At 41.1% G+C, this 27,602-nt stretch overlaps 1 protein-coding gene and 1 long non-coding RNA gene across 2 annotated transcripts; one reads left to right on the top strand and one right to left on the bottom strand.

Moving 5' to 3' along the window:
- Positions 1-294: 294 nt before the first annotated feature.
- LOC117205721 (sodium-coupled monocarboxylate transporter 1) lies at positions 295-9,087 on the bottom strand. Its single transcript, XM_033444418.1, has 5 exons — positions 8,301-9,087; positions 7,476-7,650; positions 6,237-6,388; positions 5,535-5,675; positions 295-2,960 (listed from the first exon to the last, which is right to left on the bottom strand). The coding sequence occupies exons 1-5, from the start codon at positions 8,657-8,659 to the stop codon at positions 1,808-1,810; spliced, it is 1,980 nt and encodes a 659-aa protein (XP_033300309.1). The 5' UTR covers positions 8,660-9,087; the 3' UTR covers positions 295-1,807.
- On the top strand, positions 8,858-15,495 carry LOC117205724. The gene is made up of 2 exons (XR_004487282.1): positions 8,858-9,203; positions 14,424-15,495. It is a non-coding gene; the product is annotated as an uncharacterized LOC117205724 (long non-coding RNA).
- The last annotated feature ends 12,107 nt before the right edge of the window (positions 15,496-27,602 follow it).

Raw genomic sequence — 27,602 nt, 5'->3', positions numbered from 1 at the left:
AACGATAACGCTATCTAATCGATTGATTGACGTGATGAATGAACGGTATAACATAGTTGCGGAGTTTTATTTCGTACAATAAGAGATCTTTCTGCTGCAGTCGGCGCTAGAATTTGTTTATTAAGTGAACGAGGTTCTTGTCTTCAAATATCTGTTTCGTTATTGACAGAGTAAAATAATCTTATCGAGTAAAGTAGAGGAAAATGTAAATTGAAGCGCGAAATTCGAAATATTTCAACTTGAATAAATAACCAGACAGACGATAGATGAAGCAGGAAAGAAAGTAAAGAATGATGAATTTTCAACACAACACGTACAAAACGTGATATATTTGTATGCAAAAAGAGAACAAAATAAATATTCACAGTATTTCATACAGATTCATTTTATATTTTACATATATCGTGTTTAGCGCTGCTATTCTCTATAGATATGTCTATATATTGTTAAAAAAATAACGCATAATCTATGAGATATAAAACTTATAATAACGTAGAATATCGTAGAATATACAATATCGTTCAATATACAATTTGCGTGAACTGTTCATCACGCTCTGTCAATACACGCCTCATTCATTTGCATATAGTGAATCATTCGTCGCGGGAAACTCTGACCTTAAGAATCCGGACCTTGCGCAACGAAACGCATTAACATCTACTTGATTCTTTGCAATCATATCACGATTCAATACTTTCGTTACACGCTAACGCAGGAGCGGACCAACAGGCACAGGTCACCGGCGTGAGCGTTCTACAAATGTCAGAGATTACTTTCTCTCGTATCAAACACGAATAACGAACGACGTTTCCCCGTATCGCCGGGGAGCGAGATAGACATACCGGATAATTTCTCGATGATCGGGAACATGAACTCTGCAAACAAGTGCTTGACATCGCCAAGGACTCGCGGATTCCGCTCTTGACTTTAAACAATGAGTATTAGATGCGCGTGTACGTATAACGTACAGTATCTTTACAAATTTGCGAAATGAAGATTCTATCGCAAATGGCTTGGTGTTCTCACGAAGTTTCGTGTGCTCGAACGAAACTTACGTTTCCTTTAAGTGCTTCGCATGGGAAGCTCGCGTTGAAGAGGAAAACAAAGTGAGAGCTTGTCGATCTCGTCATTAAAAGACGTAAAACGGACAAGACGGAAGAGGAACGAATATAAAGGAGGAGAACACGAAAGAAACGCGAGGAGAAAATCGAGTCAGCAGGGTAGATGCAGTTTCGCGTGCACCGATAAATGCCACCGTTTGTAGTCTGCAACTACCGAAGCGGGCTCGTTTGGGGAGTGTTTTAGGAAATACCTTGGGGAAAAACCGACTGAATTTTAGTTCTCGGCATCTAGACACGCGTGATCGCATCTTTCCTGGAATCACTTCACTTAACGTAATTACTTCGCTTAAGTATGCGCGTGCACAGTCGGTCGATTAATATCGCGCGCCTACTATTTCTTAAATGTGGCTCAACGAAGCCATTCGTTCATGCATATAACTTTGTACTAGCGTCTACCCTGTAAAATTGCGCGTTTGTCTGGTTATTGGAAATAAAAATAGCTGTATGCTGATTCTACAGGATGGTCAATGAGAATACTACTAACAATAAGATATTTCTAGGGTCGTCATTTGACTATAATACTAACAAAGAATCGTAAAAATGGTGCATCTACGGGAAAATAATTCGCTCACCCTGAAGGTTCGTTAACACAACAGTTGGAGAGGGAAATGGAAATCAGCCTCGTTTTCGAAAAAGATCGAGCAACACTGTAATCGCGTTCTGAACGTCACACTGGGAACTTTTTCTCAAAGCCTTGTTCCTTTGTTGACCTCGTTGGTCACATCGAGCGAGACGTTCTTGAGTGCATTAAGCTTCTCCATGTAACCGATGTCGATGTGAAGCTTCCCATTATCATCGACGATTCCTTGAAGAGGAGCAGTCTTTTCCGCGGCATTCGCGATCGAGGTCACCGACGAGGAAGCAGTCGCATTCGCTGCGTTCTGCTCGTTCTGTAACCGCGTGCTGCTCGCGTACAATCTTCGTCTTCCCGGGAAGTGTCTGGATATCTTCACCGCCAGTGGATGAAGCAGATGTTGCTCGTACATGTCTTCTTGTGGATTAGCCGTCAGCAGACTCACGATAATGCCGACGATCACCGTCGACAGACTTCCTATGAGCGCGTAATACATGTACGTGATGCTATACAAATATTCGAGTGGACCTCTGGCAGATATTGCCTGGGTCGCGTTAAGTAATGGCACGCTTTGATACTGATTGTTCGTGACGTTGAGCGCAGCGTCCAACAAGCGTTCAGACTGCGTGACCCAAGGAGAGAACGTGTCGTTCTGACAGTTCTCCGTCGACAGAGGAAGCGATTCCGCCTTGTGCATATTGCCGATACTCAAGTGTCCGAAGGTTATCCACAAAGTGGTCACATGGCTGAAGATCATCCCAGCCGCAGCACCTTTCCAGTTGGCACAGGGAACCAACATAGCCAACACAAATACGCCAAGCAACGGACCGGAAGTCGCCGATGTCATCAGCATCGACGACTCGATTACTCCCGACAACATCGCCACGAGAAAGCTCACGCCTATTATCAGCACGCCGTAGATAACGCTGATCGCCTTGATGAGGTGTAGCTGCTGCTTATCTTTCAACTCTCTGAGTGCGGGTATCTGACTGAGGAAGTCCTCGAACGTGACCGTGGCTAGAGAGTTGAGGTTCGACACCGCCAAGGTGAGCGCGCTGTTGAATAGAGTAGCCATCACGAGACCCAACAAACCGGGGAAGTTAAGGAACTTGTCTTCCACGTAGAACGGCACGATCTCGTCGAATTTCGAGATGTATCCTAGTGTGAGAGGATCGCAGTCCGCGTAGTTAGCGAAGATTACCATGCCAACCACCCAGGAGAGAGAGAACAAGATGAAGATTATCGGCATGTTGGCTAACATGGTCCTAAAAGAAGCACGAGATATTTTTCCATTAGGATGTGAACAGCCTGAGTGTAATGGTAAAAGTTCCTGTTCGCAATTTATTCATTGCTCGTCATTCGATGGACTTTTATTTTCTACCTGCAACTCGTGCAAAACCGATTCGGGGTAGATCTTACGAGCGAGGAACGTCATTAGATACATACACGGTCGACTTGATACTGTTGACCTTAGCTAGAGAAGGAGTATCTGCTCCTAAAAGTTTGGCCCGCTGCCATTTAATCCCAGTCCGGGTGCCAGGCGGAGGGCTCATTGATTATGTGGTAACGAGGAGTGCGGAGAAAATTTCACGAATCAGAAAACGGTAAGCCGATACGAACTGCATGAAAATCTGCTCTGCTACCAAGGGGTTTTCGACGTTCGTAAATTTTAAACGTTTTATTTCACGAGATATGTAGGATTATTTACGTTTACGATCGGAGCTCTCATTCTCGCGACGAATCTCGGTAAAATCCCAATCGAAAGAGGAAAAAGTATCGTTGGATTTCGGACGAATTTCAAACGGTTATCCGTTCTGTGCGCGGACGTCCTAGAACAAAACAGCGACGTCGTTTTTCTTTCGCACGTTCTCACAATAAAAACTTTATCAATGCTGCTCGAAATTGCGTAATAAAGTGACAAATCGTTGGTAGTTTCGGATCGCTCGCTCGCACGCGGTTATACTCTAATAAAAATCCATACGGGAAAACATTTTTATCGCGAAGAGAGAACGCGTAACCATGGCCGCGATTATATTCTAATAAAAGTCCATTTCGGCGGGGCTTTTTATCGCAGCTACACCGATGCGTCGCTGTTCGGATTTATGCTCTAATAAAACGTCCGCGAGCATGGAATGCCAACGCGTGTCCTCGTCGATGTTTCGTTCGAAAAAGGGAGAGATAAATTGCCTCTGAAATCGGCTGTTCGTTTGTTTCATTTTTCTCCTGTACGGTAACACGACGGGACGGGTTATGCTTTTCACAAATGTCACTTGTTCATTTCGCGAAACGTCACCAGAGATCTTTTCGCGTTTCGATCGTCGGTTATATAATCGACCATCCTGTACGGTTTCCTCGTTTCGAATCATTCGGAATTAACTTTCTTATCCCAAAGGAAGGATGAAAAGAAGTTCGCAAATTACTTTCGGCGGGAAGAAGTCCGCTTTTCATCGCAGGTGTTCGGCGATGAAAAACGGAGTTATCGCGTCACCAGATGAAAAGAAGCGGCTGTGGTTCTTAAACGGCAGCGGATACTACAATTTCCTAGAAATTATTTATAGCCTTTTTGACTTACAGATGATTCTATGCGAGTTAGATAAATGTTCTGCTGCATATCTTAGCTTTTTTAAATAACAGGCTTACACACACGTCATTAACGCGTTTTGCGCTCGATGTTTATTCCAATTGGATGCAGTTAAAAAATGACACCGATATGAAAAATCGACGAGCGAAAGTAAGCAACGCTGTTGTTTGTCCGGTGTTTCGATAAACGAGGAGAAGGACCGATTAATGGACAATCATAAGTAAGAATAACAGCCAGACGACTGTAACAATTTGCATAATGCGAAGTGACTGGTTATCACGTGCTGTCACGCGACTCATGCAGCCGGATCATAATAATAATTTAGTAAGATAACCAACGCAGCGGCAGGCAAAAATTGCGTCTCTGGCAGCGTGACGATGACTCATTTCACCATTTGTGATTGACCTTTTAATTAAAAAGTCAGACCTCGATTGCTTCGATCGATAAAGAAAGAGTGAAAGAACGTGTAAAAAAGAAAGAATACAAAGCTAGGAAGAACTGAAAAAAGAAGGAAAGAAAACTAGACATGGTCGGCCGGACAGAGATCACCTCCGGAAGGATTCCCCTGCTCCTCGTCTAGCTCCAGGGGAAACAGTCGATTCCGTGTACACGTCGACTAAGTGATCCGCAAACTTTCGACTCGTACTCCTGTCGCTTCGATTTCGGGGATACAGAATGAATCCCAATTCTCATCGGATCTCCCTCACCGGTGATTTTCTCGATTGTTCGGCGGAAAGCCACTCCAAGGGGCCAGAAGTAACGCGAGGAATGGCGATGGCAAAATATTACGACAAATTCAACTTGTGAAATTTACTTTCTCTTCTTTCTATCTTTCAGTTGGAAACTTCCTTTTTTCGTAGAATTTTAATAAACGTTTCCTTATTGGCAGACCTCTTCCATGACACGAATTTTAGCATTGCACGTTGTAACACGTGGCGTTATCTACGCGACACTTGTTTACATATCTGTCGCGTAAAATGCTAATTCTGTGCGTGCCTCGAAGTAGTATGGGCAACTTCTGTATTCACGAACTTCGCCCTACATATCGTGTAATTTTTGCTGAAATTGCAGAAACTTCGAGGCAGATTTCGAATAATTGATGCTCGGAAATTCCGAAATTTTTACCGAGGTAGAACATTCGTAACTTCATTTGAGAAATTATTTCCTCTCAAAATTATCGGCAAGGTACGAAAAATCTTCTATAAATATGCGAATTTCTAGAAAAGGTTGGTAAGGTCGAATAAAAGAAATTACTCACTTTATGACTTTCCGTTGACTAGTCATGCTACAGTATCGTTGCACAAAGTTCTGCTGGCAGCCAAAGATGGACAGGCTCATGAATAATTGACCCAAGGTTGCTGACAGAGTCGTCACTCGGAGGGTGGGATCCAAATCTGTGCTGAAATCAGAGACCGGCCCTATTGACTCAATAGAAATTGAAGTAGCAGTCGATCAAAAGTGTTCTCGTTTTCAAAACGCTCGACGTTATAGGTTTAACTTGGAGAGAAACGCTTCGAGTTGTTTTTCACTAAAAATGCACCGAAGCAAACACGGATTTGGGCTAATTCGATAGGGACCCACGGTTGTAATTCGAGGTTACGTTGTTCCTTCTCCACTGCCTCGCTTCGCGAGACGAGTGTTTTGAATTAGAATTACGCGATGAATGTCTCGTAATCTTATTGCTGCTCTTAGCTAGATGTTGCTATAACGTCCACAGAGGATCGATTGTTCAGAGTCAACGTTAAAATAATAAAACCATGTGAACATCCCCTTCGAACTAACACCGATTTATTATTCGGTTAGATCATACAGATATTTCGTACGAAACGTGACACAGTTTCAAGCTCGCGAGATCGTCGATAAATGTCCAATAAAATAAAGTGTGAAATTCACCTGATTTTAATCCCTAATAGCCTACTTAATTTCGGCACCTAGATAATCGATTTATATTTGTACTTACTTGAAGAAATCTAATCGACCACGTTCGTACGTCACGTTCAAAATCTTATCAGGTCCGATATCAGCGGAACCCTTAGCGATTATCACGAGCGAAACGCCGATCATCGTCACTCCTTGTATGACATCCGAGAGGATGGCTGCTTTCAAACCACCCTGCGAATAAAAAGACGAGCATTTTCGTTTGTAGTCTGCAATATTCGTTGATTCGAGTTTGATTGCGGAGAGCAACTGCAGATTATTAAAGGACGCGTAAATGAATTCGAGAATGGGAACGTATCGATATAAGCAAGGCCATATAAAGCGGTAGATTTTCACACTTATGGCTCGTCACCGCTGTTCGTGTATGTTTTACGATCGCGCGTATCGTATTTACGATCCTCTCTACTGGAAATGCACCACGAACAGGGACGAATAGTCTGCTTCCTCGGATCGCGAATAATTGATGGGACGAAAATGCGGCGGACATCGTGAGGACGATTTAAATGTTTCAGTCTCTACGCGGAAAATCATCGGTCCTTGGAAACGTTCTTCTCCGTTTGCATCGCCGCGTTACAGTAGAATCATGCTAGTCGATGAACTTTTGTTCTCGAATGAATATTTATGAGGTCACAAGTAACGAGGTTTTTCTGAGAGTTGAGTTTAAAACAATGGAACTCGTCACCATCGGTCTTTTATAAAAGGGGAATGGAAAGCTTAATAGGAAAGTGACGACAATTGTAGAAAATGAGCGAAATACTTCACTATGTTGCAGATGTTTATGCAAATTTACATTTTTATGAATATTAGTAAAGAAATAGAATCTATCTAGAATAGAATAGAATCATTATTCTTTCAGCCTTTAATTGTTATAAATATAATGGTACAGTATTTTTGTATATTAGTATGTACATTCTGTACTCTTCTGGACATTTAAATTTTCCATAAAAACATCAACAGTCTATATATCACTGGTTAATTTCCGTCAGATTTTGTTTTCATAAGAAAGAAATCTCATTACTTATGAGATAACCTAATATAACTTGAAACGATATCATTTATTTTCGAAAATATTTCAGTCGAATATTTGTATTCTATTTCTCTGTACCGTTCTGTAAGTTAGATAAAACATTCTTTTGTAATTTTAATAGGATATTCAACCTCTTGGTTACATGTAATAGGACATTACGATACGCTTAACGTTTCATTTTTATGATTCTCGAAAATCATTATCCGAAGCTTTTACGTTTAATATCAAACTTACCATAACGCTGAAGACGACGGATATTGAGGTGATCCCCAAGATACTGGCCCAGTACGGCAAGCCAATCACAGCCTTCAGAGCGACGCAAGGCGTGAATATCGTGACGGCCAAGTTCAACAGGCTACGTATCACGTAAGAGAAGCTCGCGAGGCATCTGACTAGCTTCGAGTTGAACCTGGTGGATTAGCATAATTACAAGAGGTCTATTCTCCGACACGGCCGGACATAATCGTTAAACGCGAGAGTAGTTTCAAGGTTTATAGGAAAAATCAAACTCTAAAAACTATCTGAAACAATCGTTTCTATTTAAAGAAAGAGTCTAGAAAGGTTCGCAGTATCGTGAAAAAGAGGAGAAGAGTGGGGATTATATCATGGTTGGTACACGTAAATTGAAAATGTAAAGCAGCCTGATTTCGGCGAAGCAAACGACGATATCGAGCTTCTCGAGCATCGTGTACACGGTGAATTTAAATTTTTCCATGATCCGTCACGTGTCCGCGTGATTTCGATGCGAAACGCCACGAAGTCGAGGCGTTCTTATTTCGAGGAGAAAAAGCTGATGCTACGCTTGGTATTCCGTTTAGACGACAGAATCTACTAACTTCCTCGGTCATCGATTATTTCGATATATTTTCGAAATATGAAATTTACATGAAACAAGTACATCGGTTGCTTCCTCGCGGCATCAAATTTTCCATCCAACAAAGGAAGAGATGTTTTCTTTCGCGAGAATTCGAATTTGCAAGATACAATATACAAGCTAGCGTTTCTCAACGTATATTCTCACGAATATCGCGAAATAACACGATTCTCGCAGATAATTACCTCATATCTAGATACTGATAGACTGACGTGATGCCGAGGCTGTAGTAAACAGGGACGAAGATGAAGCACACGATGGGATACGCGAGCAGCATACCATAGATGGTCTCCCACATGGCGCTACCTCTGTAATACAGCTCTGACGGATAGCCAAGGAAAGATCGGACACCAAGGGTGCCACGGGCGATGGACAACATCATGGCGCCCATCGAGACGTTTCCGGTGGCGAATACATAGTCCGCTTTGGTGGTCTCCTTTCGACGGCCACGAAATTTGCCCCATAGCGGAATGACAAACGCGGCGATGATACAGCCGACGAACACCAGATAGTCAATCACCATGGACGACGCGCCGATCGTCATCCTGGGCTCTCCTGCGGGGCCGTTTCTTCCTGTACTATCGAGTCCTTTCTGGTAGCGGAAAATAAGAGCGTGTCAATGCTATCGACGTAGATCGAGCTTATCCTGAACGACCTCGTGTTTGAATCTACCCGCGGAACAGTCTCGAGTTTAGTTATGTTTACAGGTGTCGCGCTCGATTCCCTTCGACACCTTGGCCAGTGAATGCCGAGAGCTCGGAACGATCGTTGCGTGACAAGACGATTCGCGTCGCGTTCACGCGTTTCTCAAGCTAGAATTTTCGAACGTTTTACGACGTGGTCATAAACGTACACGTGTTGCGTGTTCGTGGCGAGTGTCGCGATGCTTCGCGAGTCTGTATCGAGTAGCGATAGAAGATTGATGTGATCCGATGCGATCGGAACGGCAGCGCGTACTCTGACTGAACGCAGTCCGTAAACCACTTCACGTTATTATGTTCGGGACGAGGAGCGAGATAGAGCTATCCGCAGCGATAGAGCGACGAACATCAACTCGAGACTATCTTCCGGCAAGTGCGAGGAAAGGGGTAAGGGTAACAGAGTGGAAGGGACTAGTAAGACACTGCCAAAGCTTTTTCTTATCTTCTATCGCTTTATTGTTTATCGGCGTTTGCACACCGCATTAGGCTCCTCGTTTGTTCACTTACGTTATTTGTTTACCGATTCGATTCATAATGATTCTTCTGAAATTAATAATCCTATCCGTAATTCTGTCTAAACGACTATTTAACGCTGATTTAAATCAACTAGCAGTCGTTTGTGCCACGTGAGCCAGGTATTCGGATTCTTTGCGTTTAGAAGACCGAGAGCTTAGAAACTTGCTTGTTTAAGAGCTTGTAGCAGCATTTAATGCATAATAAGTCAGTAAATCTCACTTTGTTTGCAGTTACTTAGAAATTAAACGCAGATATGGTGTTGTCGTGTACTATTCCAAATTGTATGTACAATGGTACAGGGATTATTAGAATAACTGGTCTTTGATAATCAAAATTTAAGGAGGAAGTGAAAATTATCGAATTTGGAGCTTTCCTCCCGTTAAAGCAAATATTTTGTTTATGATATTTGTATTCTTGCAGATTTATTAATTATCGAGGACGTAACTATCTTTGATATATTTAGTCAAGGAAAACTTTATATGTACGTATATCGTGACGCATCGATCACAAAAAAGAAGTAGAATCACTTAACTTTTCAAGATAAGAAATTATCATTAGAATATTTATATCGCTTGCTGAAAATGAACACGAGAGAACCAAATAGAAAGGAAGAGTCAACAACGTAATCTTGAAGAATATTTAGTGTCTTGAAAAAATCACTTTCTTTGACATAACCCACTTTCCTATTTTACTACAAATTTGTATATTCTTTCGCGTTATTATACTTACGCTATTCTTATCCTTGTAGAAAAAGTTACAATCTCATTATCAGAATCGTGTCACCTCGAATCGATCGCTATTGACAAAAAAATTTCCTTGGCGGGCAAGCGAGAGAATTCTCTCCGTTAATTTTTTTTTCTTTGCAATTTTATCGAATACATTCCATACAGTTTAGAGACGCGTAATCCGAGTTATCGATCCTTGTCACGGCTCCACAAACTCGCTATTGTCTCGTTGATTTTCGGAAATCAGGAAATATTCCATTGGACGTTGTTCCATCGACATACCTGCGTACACTCGCGAATATCCTCGAGCCTCGACTCTCGTTTCCGCAGTTACAATGCGAAATCAATTGCAAGCTATTTATCGTGCTGCGTTTAACCCATTTCGCCCGAGCAATCGAACGGTCGGCCGCTCCGAACCACGTTCCTCGCGAGAATATTTCGTATGCGGATCAGGAATTCTTTAACCGGAATTGTTTCTTCGTTTAAAACAAATGGGACAGTACGAATTTCTTTATTGAGTTATAGTAACGTCGCTTGTTCTCTGCAGACTTGATAAACAAACGTGAATCAATTGCAGAAATTATTTGGAGAGAGATAAATTAAAAGATCGAGATTTTTTCTTATGTAATTTATCTCTAGTAAAAAATACGCACGTTTACACAGATTACGTTTCTGCGGATAGAGGAGAAACGGAGTTATCATGCATTTTAATCCGTAATTAAAATTTAGAATCCCGGATGTTTTCTACTTATATCGACACGATTATTCTCCTTCTATAAATTACGTACGAGAACTTTCGTTCGTACGGACGTAATTCGCTTTAGGGTTATCAAAGATCTCGTTGAATTTTTGCGGATTCTCCTATTGCGTCTACCCCACGCGTTTTCTGGCGACCAAGCTCGCCAAAACTTTACGAATTATGTAAATAACGATAGAGGCGTGCATAGATATAACGCAACTGGAATCATCTGCTCCAGTTCAGCTGATACGTCGGCCTCGGTGTCATAAATAAGGCAATAAATACCGCTGCTGGCATGTGACACACGAGCCACTTGTTTTCTGCGTGCCTATCGAAACTCGTTCGCTCGTGACAATTAATCCAACAGCGATGGACGAATCATCGAACAGCCGTAGAACATGAAACGAACACAGAGAACTAGATGCATCATCTTCTAGCTAATCGTATCTAACTCGGGCCAGTGACCCTGCAGCTTTCTAAATCCTAACCTCGATTTTTTCCGATCTACCTCAACTTTAAATTGAGTCGCGTTTGGTCTTGAAATCTCTTGCTTCTCTCTCTCATTTTCTCTCTTTTTACTCTACTAGATTCTTTTCGAAGGAAAGATTTTTTCGGCTTTAATCGCTCAGTTTGAAGCCACGTCGCTACTCGTCGACGCGCCCCGGTGAAATCACAAGGGAAGGAACGAGCTACTTGTACGGTCGAGCCAAGTGGCGCAGCCACCGTGAAACGCACGGCGCCGCAGTCAATTTCATTCGCTCGTCCTTGTCGTCTGCAGGTATCAAGAGAGCCACCGCCTTCCTTCCCTATACCAAGATCAGGCGGCTGCCTTCTACTTAGATACGTGACACCCAGCCATGCTGCGGCGCCGACACCGCGGAAATTTCCCTGAAAAACTCTAATCTGTCGACGTCTGACTCGTCCCATTCGTTTCCCCTTCGCTCTCTGTCGCCAAACTACTGTGCACGAATGGAGACGAACGTGTGAAGGGAACCAGACGAACACTTATCAGTATGTCTTTAGGTAGCTGAGAAATTCAGGTCGAGGACGTAATTAGTTTCGTGAGGTGTTGATTGTATCTGAAGGTGTGTTTGAGCGTTGGTAGCACACGAGCGACAGTTTCTGGAATAAAAGTAATTTCTAGAATAGAGATGGTATATATACATATCTTTTTATATGTGTATATATATATATATATATACATATGTTCTTGGAATTATTTTATCGATTTGTAAATGTAAATTCCGCGACTGACAATTTGGGAGATTCATACGAATGTCAATTGCATAATTCATCGAGGGATTTCTGCGATATTCTTTTTTTGATAAATGTTGCGTCAGCGTGACAGATGTAATTACACGTGAGTCAATTGGAATCTTCGGTCGACGTACAATGGCTTGTCACGTGAATATTGAATAACATAATTGATCATCACGCTATCAAGGGTCTTCGCCGATTTGCATTCGACCAGTTCACTTCTCTTCGTTTAAGATGCAGAAATGATATATAATTATCGCGTTTACACGACTACATACAGAACTGAAATATGCCATAGTCTCCAGAAACCTAGCTTTTTTTCACAACTTTCTCATCTTCCATCGTACGGAGCGTTGTTCCCGTATCGCCACGCGTTACTTAACGCGCGTTCGAGAACAATGCGGGTCGCATAATGCAAAGGAAACGTCAAATGTTGACGAAAGACTCGGTGACGGTAGTGTTTTTAGCCAATGGCTATACTAACGTTGGAAGCTTTTTCGTACCGTGCACTTTGAAACAATGAGCCCGTGACGTTTCCTCTTTATACGCATTTCTATCTGCCAGTGTCTCATTCCGTTCCATGGCCTTCGACGCCTTGTCTAGAATCCCACCCCGAACATTTTGTCCGGACGTAAAAACCTCTTACATTCTACGTAAAAACCAAGGAAACTTTACGCTTCCTCTGATAAAGTAGCATTTCGTGCCATATATTTTTCTCTCCGTAGAACGAGGGATTTTTTTTTATAATCCACTGCATTCAGGAAATCTCGAGAGCACGTTTGAAATCTGGAGAATCTTAATCCCTGCCATGAAAAGCATCTTGCGAGCCGCGCTTCCTTGGAGCTGAATCCCAATCCATTTCCCTCTTTCACGGAAATCAGATTTATAAATTCAGGAGCAAGGTGTGGCTCGCTTAAAACGTAGGTCGAGGCTGGACAAGAAATTAACCGTGACAGGTGAAATCGCGGAAATTACGACGAAAAGTTCTCGATGTTTGATCGTGCACGTGAGATATTAGGAAAATCCCAAAGACGTCACAGTGTTGCGGATCTTTGGAACCGAAGCTAATTGTAAAATCAATTTGCAAGGAACAAAGGCGGATAACATCCTTCCATCGTCAACTTCAGCGAACGGAGAGGGTGGATGTCTGTTTTATGGAAGCGAGATGACGGCTGGAAACGGTGATAAATTTCTCTTATTTCGTAAACAGCGATAGTGACAACATCTAACAAGCTTTTCGTGAAGAAAGGCACGTAGGATTCAAACGTTAGCATGTGATTGCCGGTTATTTCGCAACGCGCGATTAACCGAGATCTTACGAGACACTGCCCAATTTATCAACGACGGTATACCCAGAGCTCGCGCAAGAAGAATTTCGTTTACCCAGCACGCGTCTCGTTTCAAAATCTTTTTGGACGCTCGACGATCGTGAATGACACCGTTCGAATTACGAGGAGCGGTACTTAATTAGATCGTTAGAGAGGATCGTTAGCGAAGAAATTTTCCACAGTTTCTTATCGATGGTGTCAAGAGTCATGGGCAAACAACGTTAGAAAGATTACACTTGTTACGTGGTTTTTATTCGGTATAAGCATCGAAAAAACCAGTAAAAAAATTCCCTTGTGGTTATCACGAATGGCAGCTTCGCGTAGATTTAACGATCTCAATTTAACTGATTGCTCGTTATCAACAGCCGCCGGCTAGTATGATTAATTCGTTGGTAGAAGAAACTACTTACGTGGAGGGGAGAGCACGTGCTTCGAGTTCACGGAAGCTGATCGATCACGAGAACGGTTGTCACGAGACAAACAATTGGTAGACCGCGAATTAAATCGACGTCTCGATGCTAGCCGGCTCTCGGAGAGCGGCAAATCCATTGCGACCTATCGGGGCCGGGGAGCGGATGCAAATTTATTCGCGACGCGTGATTCCGATCAGCCGGGGCCAATGAAATTTTTATCGGACCGACCGTGACGGATCGCTGCTTTTGGAACTTTTGTTCTTCTCGAAATTTCTTGAGCAACGAAAAAACGCGTTGAAAATCCAATCGCTTCGAAATATCGAAATCTTTTGTTCAAAATCTATTTCTAAAGAAATTTTAGGTTCGAACTCGATCGACCGACACGAGTTTTTTTTTTTACCTCCTGCTCGATGAACCAGCCATCGATCGAAGTATTTCCTATTCCTTTAAATAGCTGATCGACCGAAAATCGTTTAACGGCATTACGACGTTTTTCTGGAATTTTTCACGGGAAAATTGCTTTCGCCGAACGATGATCGACGGTTCCGGCGCGATAGGGAAAGCTGCACCTCGCTGCCTACCGATAAACTCGACGCGATACAGCTACACGGTGTCTTTTTCTTTTTCAGCCTCCACTTCGTGTGCACTTCGCCGACCTGTAACAAGAAGGACCTTCTACTTTGCTGATATCGATGCACTTCGTGGATTTATGAACGATCTACAAAGTAATTGTGCAGCGAAGCGGTAACGCCATGGTTGATGAAAGCTGGGACTTTTTCGAAGAGACAAAGTTGAAGCGCGAATTTGACAAGAAAGGAAACGCTCTGCATTATCCGTCGATCGTTAACTCTATGACGATCGTTTAGTTTCACGCCAACAATGGATAAGATATGATTTTTGTTATTTGTAAGAAAATTTAACGACTTTGAATATTTCTCGCTAGTCATCATAACGTTAATAACCATTACGATTATTGTACCAGAAGACTCGAGAAATGTTAGAGAAACGATGAAGAATCTCGATCGATTTCAATAGTATGCAAAGTTTCGCAAGAGTTATTATGAAAATTTGATAAAACTGAACAAGCTTTCTATTGCAAGATGCGAGAACGACTAACGAAAGAAGAATAAATTGAATGATAAAAGAGTTTACTGGAAGCATCCATGAATCAATTATACGACCGAGGCATTTGATACGATTCTATAACGTTTCGCTTTTGGACATTCGTTTCCCAGCTATTACGGCTGGCCGAACGTTGCGGTTCAATCGTAAATGGCGATTGCTTGCAAATTTAATTGAAGTTTTCATCGAGCGCAGCTTTTCAAATTATTGCGTTTCTATAGTGTCATATATGGAGGGAAAGAGATGAAGAATAAAAAAAGGAAAGGAAGAAAGGATCTCCGCTGTAAATACGATAGCTTGGGTCTTTTCGTCGCGATTCGATTCTCGAGGAATCGTATTCAACGAGACGAATATAATGAACCGTGACAACCCGAAATAACATTGCGTAAAAAGCAATCCTCCGAGACGGTCGATCTGTTTCTTTTATCCCGTCTGCTCTGTTCAGCAGCAACGCGAACGAACAGAAACTTGTGACGTACGAGTCGCGATACAAATTCGCGTCTCATGAAACTTTCATTACCGATTGATTTCTCGCTTGGTAGCCGATTTACAAATCGAGTATTAAAATGCGCTCTGGAACAGTCGCGTTTTCACCGACAGACAAATATATCCCTTCTATCCGTTCCTTTTAACATCGTCGAAACAGAGATTTCCGCATTCGCCAAGGATTTCCCAAGGGGCTAATCGTTTCTCGATTAGTACGGTGACTACTTATGAATCGTCGTACGTGAAAAGGACTGTTTAATTAACGATTATTCGGAAGAGATTTCGAGTTCGACGATGGTTTCGGTGACTCCATAGAAAAATTCTCGCATGACGAGCATCAGCGATAACGGTATTGTAATTGGTAGCCGGAGATTAACGATAAACCATATCAGCTGCTCCGGCCTTTGCCAGCACGGATTGTATGCATATTGCATGAGCTTCGGTCTTTTATTATTTTTCCTTGCTTTTTTCGTTACTCTTTTAATACACGACGGTGGTCGTGATCTCGCCAGTTGAACCAGCGAGAGCATAATCAAACTGCTTTGAAAGAAAAAAAAAAAAAAGAAAAAGAAAAAGTAAAGACAAAAGCTTCGCAACAGGAGAACTATTTTAAGAGTTATATCGATGAGTTTTCATCTTGATGTGTTTATAGGAAAACTAAGCGAGCTGAAATTTTCGAGCTCGATGAATTACACGAGTATTTCGCTTTTAGACGAAACAAAAACGGATGCAAACGCGTACCGAAATCGAAGCTTTCTACGAGTTTCTAAAATTCTACGAAAGCCTTTAAACTCTGTACAACGTTCGAAACGATAATAACGTATAATTGAAATAACTGAAACTAGGGATCCAGAACGACAGTCAAAATTGTCCCTTAATTGCGTCCTCGCTTAGCTCTGAAAGAAAAAGAAAGGAAAGAATAGGAAACAATTTTCTCTAGTTCTTAGGGGACGATAAATCTTCGACGGCGTAACTTAAAGCATTTTTCTGTAATTCTCAAATCGGCGCTCTTAAACGTTCTCAACTCGTCAGCCGAATTTCCTGTCGGATTTCGGCTAGCAGTTTGTCCAGGGATCGTTCTAGGAAAGTTTCCAAGCTCGGGATAGCTCGCGATAACTCGCGTTCGACGAACGAAAAACACTCGAGAACGGGATAGCGTGGCGTCTGCTCGATTCGAAGGCGATGTCGGAAACAGGACAGGGATTTTTCTTACGAGGACGCGTGCATCGTCGCGTTCGGTCTGTTTCTGTGCGTCACGAGACGCGGTTGGATCGGAGCCAAATCGCGGCGACGTCGCACAGATCGGGAAACTGCGCTTGTCGCCGCGATTCGACAGCTTCTCGACTCTCGACGAATTCCTAACGCAAATAGGATCGACGTTCTTATTCGTTTCGTAGATTTCGGCCATCCGGTTGAGCGGTCGCTTGCCTGTTTGCTTTAAGGTAACGATGTTTGCTCGAAATATTTAATATATACAGTGCTTCTCTTATTGATTTTGCAGAATATTTGATTGGTAATATTATTATCGTGGTTAGGTTATTTTTACTACGCATGGATGAAGATATAGAAAGTCTGTAATATATACAGGCACATTGAAGTACCTTCTTGAGCCATCGTATAAGAATAACAAAAATATGTATATTCTAGAACGTAATCTGAGAAGATTAACTTTTCTTGCAAAAGGTTTACATAGATCGGACGTACATATAAAAATTTGATACTCTTACTTAATAACGGACCTTACATTGGCCAGTACAGCTTATCGTTAGTAATATCTTGGCATGCTTTGGAATAACTTTTTGGCATATGAGACAGGTAGCGAGCGTCATATTTTTCGAATAGGATTTGCTTGAATTTTAACTTTTGAATGCGTTTGCTTTGAACTTTGCATTGGAAATTTGCATATGGACTTTGCAATGAGATTTGCATAGGAAAATTGGGATGGGGATTATATTAAAACTATTGCTTTTAAAAAATCATGCCGAAAATCGATTGACGTAGGGTTCATGAAAATATCTATCAGGAAATACGCTTTTTTGTAACGATTCTCTGAAAATAAATTTTCATTAAAGCATCATACGAATAATACCGATCGAGCTCGTAAGATCTCATCTCTCAGATTTGTTTACTTGATTGACGCAGTAGAGGCATACGTATTTAACAGAGATACATTAAGTGTTTCGAACAGCGTAGTATTTAATGATAATTTTTCTTGGAAAGGATTAGACTCATCCTTAAGTAAGAACGTATTAGTACCTTGTTACAAAGAAAATTCATCTTCAGAGATATTTCTTCCGAAGTATCGTAGCTTGCAGCTTCACTAGCAATAAAGTAGATAGAAAATAAAAAGAGAGAGAAATAGAACATGAGCCAAAAGCTGGGATAAGAATTAGAGTAAGTTGGAAGACTAGAACAATAGAGTGATGTATCCTGGCGGGACCTGTAGCCTGTACTTTGAAACTTCTCGTACAAAATATAGTGGTAACATAGAAAACGCGGGGGAAAAATAAAATTTGCGGACAGCACTCTCTAAAGTGCCATCTAAGCGAGACGAGGTTTCCCTGTTGAAGCTCCGGTCTCTTCTTCCTTTTCTGTTTTTCTTTATTCGAAACCTCGCTCTTGACGTCACACTGATGTATCTTTATTTTTACACAAGCACTACATGATGCAGTCCAACGTTTCGGTGTTACGTTTATAATACGCGATAAGAGGCGATGATATATGAACGTGGATCGTACAGACCTCGCTTAAAATGTATATTACTGACGCGAAGGACTGGGATTGCATACCTATATCCCGTATCTCACAGGATGATGTAAATCGAATCTTAAAGCTAACAGAATCGTCGTGGAGCAATAAGAATCGTACTTGCGTGAGAACAACGGTATATACAGGGTGGTTGGTAACTGGTGGTACAAGCGGAAACGGGGTGATTCTAAAATTTTTATTCTATATTTTCGACTCCTTTTTTCGCGTAAAATCACCTCCTTTCCGCTTGTACCACCAGTTACCAACCACCCTGTATAAACATTCACAGTTCGAGACAATTTCGATAATTCAGACTCGAGATATTTATGACACATTCTCGGAGTAAGTCGTGAACGAAAGAAAGAAAGGCAAATTACATCGATAAGAATGGATTAGGGAGAGAGTGCGAGAAAGCTTCATTCCATTCTGTGTCGTAATATCGTTCAATGTTTGATATTTAAACACGCGTTCGCGTATTACCATTAATGTGATAAATTGGCCTTAAATCATTTTATGTACACACGAGCGATGATGTTGCCATCATTAAACAACACGAAAGATCTATCGAGAATCACGCAATTATTTTACTATCTTTCGTAAAAAAGATCTCCTCGTGACTCACGAGAATGTTACGAGCCTCTTAAAACACCCGGGAAAAACAAACGAATGTAATTAACTTATTACCGTGTGACTAATAAGACTTTAAGTATGGGCGTAATGCCGATAAGAAGAGAAACATCTCTCGTGAAATTACATCTGGCCTGTTCTTCAACTGATTTCAAGGAACGAGAGAACGAAAAGAAGAGGATGCAAAGTACACTCTGCGCTAAAAATACATATTTGTTTAAACGAGTCTGTTGTGCGTTCATTAAGTACGTCGCTGTACGCAAATACTGTTTCATTAAACGTTTCGAGAAACGTTTTGCGTTACGAAAACATGCATCGATGTCTGTAACTGTGACATTGGTAAAAATGCTTGATCTAAAGAGAAAAACATTCGTGAAATATGCCACATAATTCGTCTATCAGAAGTCGATCGCCCGGCCCCCGGCAAACAGAGATCTATCTTAATTAGCAACTTCATTAACGACGATAAGGACATTATTCGACTCAGTGCTCGCATCATCTGCGGCAGATCCAGATCTTGCGTCACTTCCACTATTATCAATCATAGAATTCGAGTTCTCTCTTCAACGTTAATCGAGAGCGAAGAGGGATAAGCAATTTATACCGCGATAAATACCAATCTTCCATTTAACGAGAATATTCGTGTTAAACGATAGCGAAATTTATCCATACCCTTCTTTAATATAGTCGAAATCTTTCTCGAGAGTATCAATTAGAAAGTTCGTACGAGCGCCTGCATCGCCTACATCGAGTGTAATAAATAATACATCCATTACCTCGTTAACGAATGTTAATGCAAAACAAATGATTTCTATAAAAAGAAAAAAGAAATGAAAAAAAAGATGATCTCATTGCGACTGTTTAGAACAATGATGAATAGGTGATGAATGTTTGTGCACGGTGTTAGCTGCCAGAATGCAAAGTTTATTTTTGTCGATTAGGCAACTGAAATGCAATAGTAGTTGTTTCTTTCATAAAGTATTTTTGGCAATGATACTTGACAACGAGCGACGTTTATTTCTCGCGAATGTCTCATGAGTGTTTATTTCTTTATATGAGCGAATAACAAAGTTTAATCAGCTCGGTACTTGAGAGCGAGCTACATCTCGATATTTGTTACTTATTAATCGATTCGTTATTTTTTTGGGGGGGGGGGGGCAATGAATCGCGCGTAATTTACAGGCAAGAAAATATAATATAACAAGAGATTCTATTATATCTTGAAAATTGTCCCTCGTGTTCGCATACATCGTCGCGAATTGCCTAAATACTCGAGGAACGAGTAAGAGAATCTTACGCAATCAAAGCGTCATTGAAGGTCGATGCGAGGTGAATTTGCAGATTGAAGCTCTGCCCGCGAGCCACTGTAGCGCAAAAGACATCCTCATCGATAATTTCATTATATTGTCAAAATCGACACGGCCCGATGGTGTCTGCATTTGAGCACGATTGCCAGCCCACTTCTGGATGAGTTGATCCTCACGGTGCACCACGGTACGTCATTGCGCATTGCTGCGCCATCGTTACACTTGGCTATCCTCCAGATGCATCGGGGACCGATGGCGAGCGCCAAGGGCCAGAAAAGTTCGACTCCTGGTCGATTCTGGAGTCGCGACGTGATTTAAATTTTCGCCGAAGTCGATCGAACTCGTTCCATGAGACTTTAGATCTCCCCAGATTCGTTAGAGTATTCTCTTTGCTGCACTTGCACTCTGATTAACTTTACTCGGTCTGATTAAAGACCGTATAATCCCCTGTGTTCCGTGAAAGATTTTCGCGTTGGTTTCGGCAGTCGTTCTTGTCGTGCAACTTTATAAATTATGCGCGGCTGCTTTTTCGTTCATTTTGATGATTAATCTATTCCACTGCAAGGACAATTAATTTATCAGCGTCGAGACCGCTGCGGATTATTTGTTCAACTGAATACAAGTATGTGGAAGTTACGTTTTGCTGCGTTTTATTTGAGTTGGATCGTTTTATCGATCTCTGCGATTTATTATTAGCTCGACCCGCCAATTATAAATTACAACGAAAATTCACGAACAACGTGGAGTACTTTTATTACAGAAAGTTAACCACACTTCGTTTGTCAATTTCGATCTAACTAACGAGTCACGGTTAAATTTAATTTAAACATAAGCTAAATTACCACATATACATATCTACATACAGCAAGTCTGTATCGCGGAATGAAATCTAAAGCCACATTTTAAAAAAGTTTCCGTTTGAATTGTTGTATGTCAATATGGATTCAGTTTTTTTATCAAAATTTTTTGCTGGCTCTAAGCGCAAAATATATATCGGGAGAATTCCATCCAATAGTTTCAACGGTTACATCGGCGAAAATTTTTCGATCGTTTATGGTGACAGAATCGATGCTCTGACACCTGACGCGTGACGACAGTTGCATCCAATGCGATCATCAATCGGCCAACGATCGTCGCCAGAACTCGACACGTTTTCACATTTGATGAGTCAACACATCGCGAACGAATTCGCTGTTTTTACTCGGATAGTGCGATCGTAATCGTGAATCGCGATGATTAATCACGTTTTATATCTTTCTCAGAAAATTGCCTTAATGTTTCTCGTATCTTGTATCTATATTCATATAATAGACTCGACATTTACGTTTAGTTAAATCGTTATTTGTTCACAAGCGATCCGAGAGATTTGCACAACTGTCACGAACTTTGCGGTAGTTTGTTTGATCCAAGTTTCGAATAATTAGAATCATGAAACCGATAGCGAATCGATGCGTACGATACGCACACGAAGTCTTCCAGAGATCATAGACGATGACACGTTTGAGTTTGAAAATAATTCTCCAATTGCTAGGTGTGCAAATATTTGCCACGAAACAGGCGTTTCTTTGCGACTCTCACGAGGTAAATTTTCGGTTGCACGTTCTTGTTTATCAGAATTTTTCTCCCCACGTGCCAGTTGAACTTTATTTATCATCATTTTTTATCGCAAGTCACGTGAAGCTCCACGTTTTAGTAAGACAGCGACATTTACAACGTATGACGTTAATTTCAATTTGCAATTTAAGGTTAACTGATAACTGATTATATTGCTTTCTTACTCAATATCACGTGAAACGAAGCGGTTGGTTCTTACAGAAAATCCTGAAACAATTTGGAAAAAATTGGAAATGTCGAGAATTACTTTTAGCAAGTTTTAGTAATGCAAAACATCTGTGAAGGGCAGATAAAGGGAAATGATTCGGGCAACGTGGATGATCTAAGTTTTTAAAAGTACTTTTCATTCTACTATCAAGATCGTTCTTAAAGATTCTAAAAAAAGAAAAAAAAGAATATAAACACGATAAGAATGTACACACATTATTAGCAAATTTTGGCGTAATTAAGAAGAATTATGTTCACGTGATGGTTTAAGGGAATTATGTCGGTTTCCCTGACGCTTCAGTTTGAGGAAAGTCGTGATGGAAGGAGAAATGGCCGTCGGTGGAAAGTTCCCGTAGCGCACAAACCAAGCGCATTAGCGGTTTAATATTATGCAAGTTTGACGTATTATGCTAGACTGGTAATCACGGTGTTTAACCGATTTATCCGCCAGCAAACACGCGTTGATTCATGATACCGTCAACAATTAGTTCTCACAGGCAGCAATAAATTTCACATGTGCTGGCAAACAGACATGGGCTGGTAAACGAAGTCAAATAAAACGCTGCCAGTACGACTGAACTTTCTCTCTTTCTCTCTCTCTCTCTCTCTCTCTCTTAATATCTATCTTTTCGTTCAAATTCCGCATCTGCAAACAGTGTCAAGAGTACAAACTCGCTCATAAAGAAACAGCCTGTTTACCTGGGAATAATAGTCTTTTTCGTAGTTGTAATCGGTTTCGTAACTCTTTGGATCGTATGCATTCTTTTTTCGAGCGTCGTTGTTTTTGACAGAGAGAGAGAGAGAGAGAGAGAGAGAGAGAGAGAGAGAGAGAGAGAGAGAGAGAAACAGCTCGATGTTAATCAAACGAGAATCCACGGATGCAAAGTTTCTTTTTCTCCTTGTTACTCTTTTTCCGTTCGTGGCCAAAAGTAGATTTATTTGAAAGCAGCGGCGCGTCACGTCGTTTCGCCAGTTCGTTTGAAATCCCCTTACTGTTTGCCGCTTCAAAGCGAAGTGGTGCTGTCGTCAAACTTCTTCGAATGCGATTTTCTTTAAACCACCGGTTCTCATGTAACGGTAGTACGCTCGTAGTCCTTATCCTTTCGATGGTTGGAAGGTACTAATTTCATTAGAAGAACTTCCCTACTATTAAAGAGACACGAAAACTTGTCTCTTCCTAATATCTCGCGCAGTTCATCCAATTCTTTTTCCTTTTTTTATTTTTTTTTTTTCTAACATCTCGTCACTGCTTATCTCTGTACGAGTAGACAATACGCACATTTTCAATCCTAGAAAAAAAAAAAAAACAATTCGTGGATTCGTACGATTCATCATTTGACGAATACTGTAAACAGTGATCTATCAGTGAACAACGACAAGTGTTACGTGAACGTTTCAACCGGAAAATAATGAACGATTAATAGATGCACAAAACAAATTGTTGCAGTAACTTATTGCAGTCGAGCCTCTTTGAAAAACAATGACGGTTCAGAAAAAACAAAGCCTCTGTTAAGACTGCGTGTTTACTCGACGAAATTCTATTATATACTTTGGCATTTTCTCGAGATGAAGTAAGCAATTAATGAATATGAAATGCGTGAAAGGAGGAAGTTCAGCTCCCAAGTACCGCTCGCATCATTTAGCGACAGATCTTGAGGTGACCACGCGTAAAGATAGTTCGTAGTCAATAAAATAATAAAACTCAGTTTACGGAAAGATAGGAAAGGTATGCTAATTCTAAAAACTACGCATCGTTCGGTTTTTCCTGATTATAAACGACCGTCGATTATTCAATGGCAGTTATTTCTAAAGACCTGACAGTTTTATGATTCTATTGCTACGCTACGGCACAAATCGTTGTCGCGTATTGTCAGGATTTCCGTTAGAAATTCGCTGATGCAGCTGCAGCGAGTCACTGGATCGAGTTCTCAAAGTAGATGCACCATTAGTAATCGGTTGCAGAGCTAACGAGTAGTTGGAGGTAAGTTGGAAACGCGTAGACATATACACGCTCGTACGTAGGGATTCCGTGGAAGTTACCGGTGATCTAATCATCGGCGCCCATCGTATCAGGAGCCATTAAATCTCTCTACCAGTCAAGCCGCTGAGTTATGTTAATTGCACATTCGATCATAGAGAAAGCGGAAGACGAGATAGAATTTCGAGCGTAAAAAGAATAGTTATGGTTATGACGAGATTCAGATATTTACACAAATTGGTATCTTTGCAAATGCAAATAAAAAAATTGGAGGCAGAAATTTCTTATTCAATATTTCTTTAGTTTCGTTACTTTAGTTATAATGCATGATTTTTAATATAACGTGCAATTTTGCAGTCTCAAATTTCCATAAATGTATAAAAATCTGTTATCTAATTGTAATAAAAGAACACCAGAAGAAAAAAGATGTCGAAAGAAACTTGTATTTTTTACCTACGATCGGTAATATCATAGTAATAAAGAACATCGACTAACTGACAATGATTGAGAGGAAGAAGAAAAACAAGAAGGTAAAAAATTGTTACGAGCATGATTATGCGCAATTTTCGTAAAATTTGCGCCAGAAGAGCTATTGCTCGTTATTTTACGCGAGAAGATACGAGAAGATAAACAAAGGAGGTCGATGGATGTTCGACGCGCGTTACCGTGATTTTCTCAGCGATCTGCAAGATCTTCCGCAAAGGGCATTTTTCTGCGTTATAGTTATTTCGGGAGTAAATTGTCCGGATTGATAAAAATGGGCCGCGGTTTGTACACGTTACGAGTACGAGTACTCTCACGTTAGCGCCAAGAGTCGGCAACCGCAAAAGAATATAAAGAACCGAGGCGAAACTGGACGATGATATACGCGTTCCCGTGGCTAACGACGATTCTCTCTGATTTATGTTCGCTTTGCAACCTGGCTTGCGATGACGAACCTGTATCGTTAACGAGAGCTTCTCCGTTTCTTCCTTCTCAAGTATGGTCTACGGAATAGAAGAAGTTTCAAACAAAGCCATTTCTGTTTATATAGTACGTTAGATGGCCTACTCTCGCTGATAAAAGATAAATTTATGGCGTTTGGTTAGGAATAAAGGAGATTTAGAGGCGAAGGTGTCTAGATGCGTATTTCACGGCCAATTTTTCCACGACTTTTCCTTCGTCGCATTTCCATTCGATACTTCTTTCTTGCTATCTCAAACAACGATTATACCTATGCAACGTAAGAAGAATAATATGCATTGCATAACTTTGCCTTGAACGGAAGAAATATGTATTGAACTCCAGATGCGAAACTTTCCGGAGATGATGTAACTCACACCTGTCTACGAACCATTCAAACATATTCTCGATTTTTCCTTTTTATAGGCTTATTAGTCGGTGAAGAACAATGGCCGTTTAATTATCATCCGAAATAGAAGATTCTAAAGTCTCGAGACGGGCGATCGACGAGTTTCGATCTCTTCTCCACGGTTCTAAATTGAACGGACCTTCGTCTATTTGAAATCCCCTGGCCGAAAGTTTCGAGGCTTTCGTTTAATGTGCTAATTCCGGCCGGGTTTGTTTGGATGGCTCGCGTCTTTAAGGTAGTCGGTTCATCTGCATTTCAGATCCCACGGAACACCTGAACGAATATTAAACTCGACCACTTCGTTTTACATTACCAGTCGTGCAATATTCTTATATAGACATTAGCATTAACCGATATTACCTGTGTGATTCTTTATTATACTTCGATATTCTTTTTTGCTGAAAAAGAGAAATGGAAAATGCTTGGAATAGTAAGATCTTATAAAAGAGATCGAAGTCAAATGATGCGTTCCGTTGAAGAATGCAATCTCGACTTTTCTCCGTCGCTTCACATAACGATTACATGGTAATGGCGCGTTCACGAGCCATCTACCGAAACCCACCTGCTAACTCCATCAAAGGATCAAAAATCGGTCAAGGAAAGAAATCTCTTCGATTTCGTTTCTTCCATTTCTAAATACTTTGTTCAAACTGTGCTAAACCCCTTGTGTCTGTGGTTCTATCTATATCGCGGATTTAACAAATTAAATACAAAATTTATAAATTTCACTGTAAGCTTCGCCGTTTCATCCATGTTTCTTTACAAATGAATATCCACAACGAAAAATCGAAATAGCAAACCTTTGTTCGAGAACCTTTGCTCGAACGAATACCAGTATTTTTACACGATAAAAATAAACCAGTTGATTCACCATTAGCCTGAATAACGTGCGCGCGCGACGTTTAAAACGTTTCAGCTTGGGAAGGAGATAAGACCGACCGTGGTTTCAGAGCCACGACAGTACTCTTTCCGCCTTCGAAAAGGAACGTTGAACGAAGGATATCACGTGAGCATGGAACTCACGAACTCCATTCGGCCGAATCGAAAAGCGCCGTTGCACGCGGCATTAACTTCAAAATTAGCGAGTTCCTCGTGAAATAGCCGGCCCCGCTACCAGATCTAATCAACCTCGGCTTGAGAAGCCCGGTGTGCCACGCTATAATTTGCGGAGAAGCGTGAAATAAGTCGCGGCTGAGTCGTTATCGTCGACGAATCGAACGGCACCGCTTCGAATTCGCCGCGGTGCTCCTCGAAATTCCGCCGAACCCCGTTACATTTTCTTGGAGACGATCGATTGGTTATTGCGGACCTTGTTTTCCGTGAAATTAAGTCCTTTGTACTTTTGTTCTCTCGCCTTTAGAAACCTGATTCATTTTCGGTGGAAGTAGTTACGTTTTCTAGCTCAGACAAATATCCTCAAGTTTTTATATTCCAAGTAGCAGAGAGTGATAATAGAGAAATTAATTTACAAGATAAATTCGATAAACGTAATTACGACCCCCGGAATTTTTACATTCTGAAATATTTGTTCTATCTAAACTAACTAACTAAAGATGCGATAAGAAATCATCCAAATTATTTTTCAATACTTCCTTCTTCATCTTCTAATCTGGTGCATTTCGACCGCAGTTTTTTCCGTTTGTAAGATCTTATAAAAGTGATTCGATGTCCTTGAGCGAGCAATATCTCTGGCTCCGGCTATAGTGGGGACCAACCGCGGATATTGGACGCGAAAAGAAGCCTGATCGAACGCAAAGGGGGAGCAAAAACTGGGAAATTACATCAATTGAATTGCCGGGCGGAACACGTTTAAATGGAACAGTGTGACAGATATTGTTGGCAGGGTTACAAATTCCAGCTACGGGGTCAGAATTAATCAAATCTGTTCTGCAAAGTCGAGCAAGGAGGAAATGTTAAAACGTTCGAACCAATTAACTACGAACACATGACCGTTGCTCAATATTCCCCTGTACGGTTTAATCTTTCGGAGATTAGACTTCCGAATTAACGAATACGTACGTCGAAAAGTTTCAGACAGGTACAGAGATATACCGAATTAAATCTGAGAGGAAAAGAGAAAAAGGTGAAACTTTGCTTTCAAACGATCTCTCGATTCACCTTTCGAATTGCTCTTTGAAAATTCGATCATGTAATTACCTCGTCGCAACTTGTAAGTCACCATCTAATTAATGAATGAAACAGGCGTTAGCAAAGCCACCCGACGTCAACGCAGTAGCAACTGTTTCGAAGTTTCCTGAAGCTGACACGTTATCGCGTAAGTTTACCCGAATAACATACCGCAAACCGAGGTCACGTCGTGATAGTCGCAGGATTGATAAAACCATCAATTTGGTTCGCGATGACACCC

The sequence above is a fragment of the Bombus bifarius genome, unplaced genomic scaffold, assembly GCF_011952205.1.
Source record: "Bombus bifarius isolate JDL3187 unplaced genomic scaffold, Bbif_JDL3187 scf7180000007992, whole genome shotgun sequence".
Classification (NCBI taxonomy): Eukaryota; Metazoa; Arthropoda; class Insecta; order Hymenoptera; family Apidae; genus Bombus; species Bombus bifarius.
Note: the sequence above shows the minus strand (reverse complement) of the source record. Positions and strands in the feature narration are given on the sequence as shown.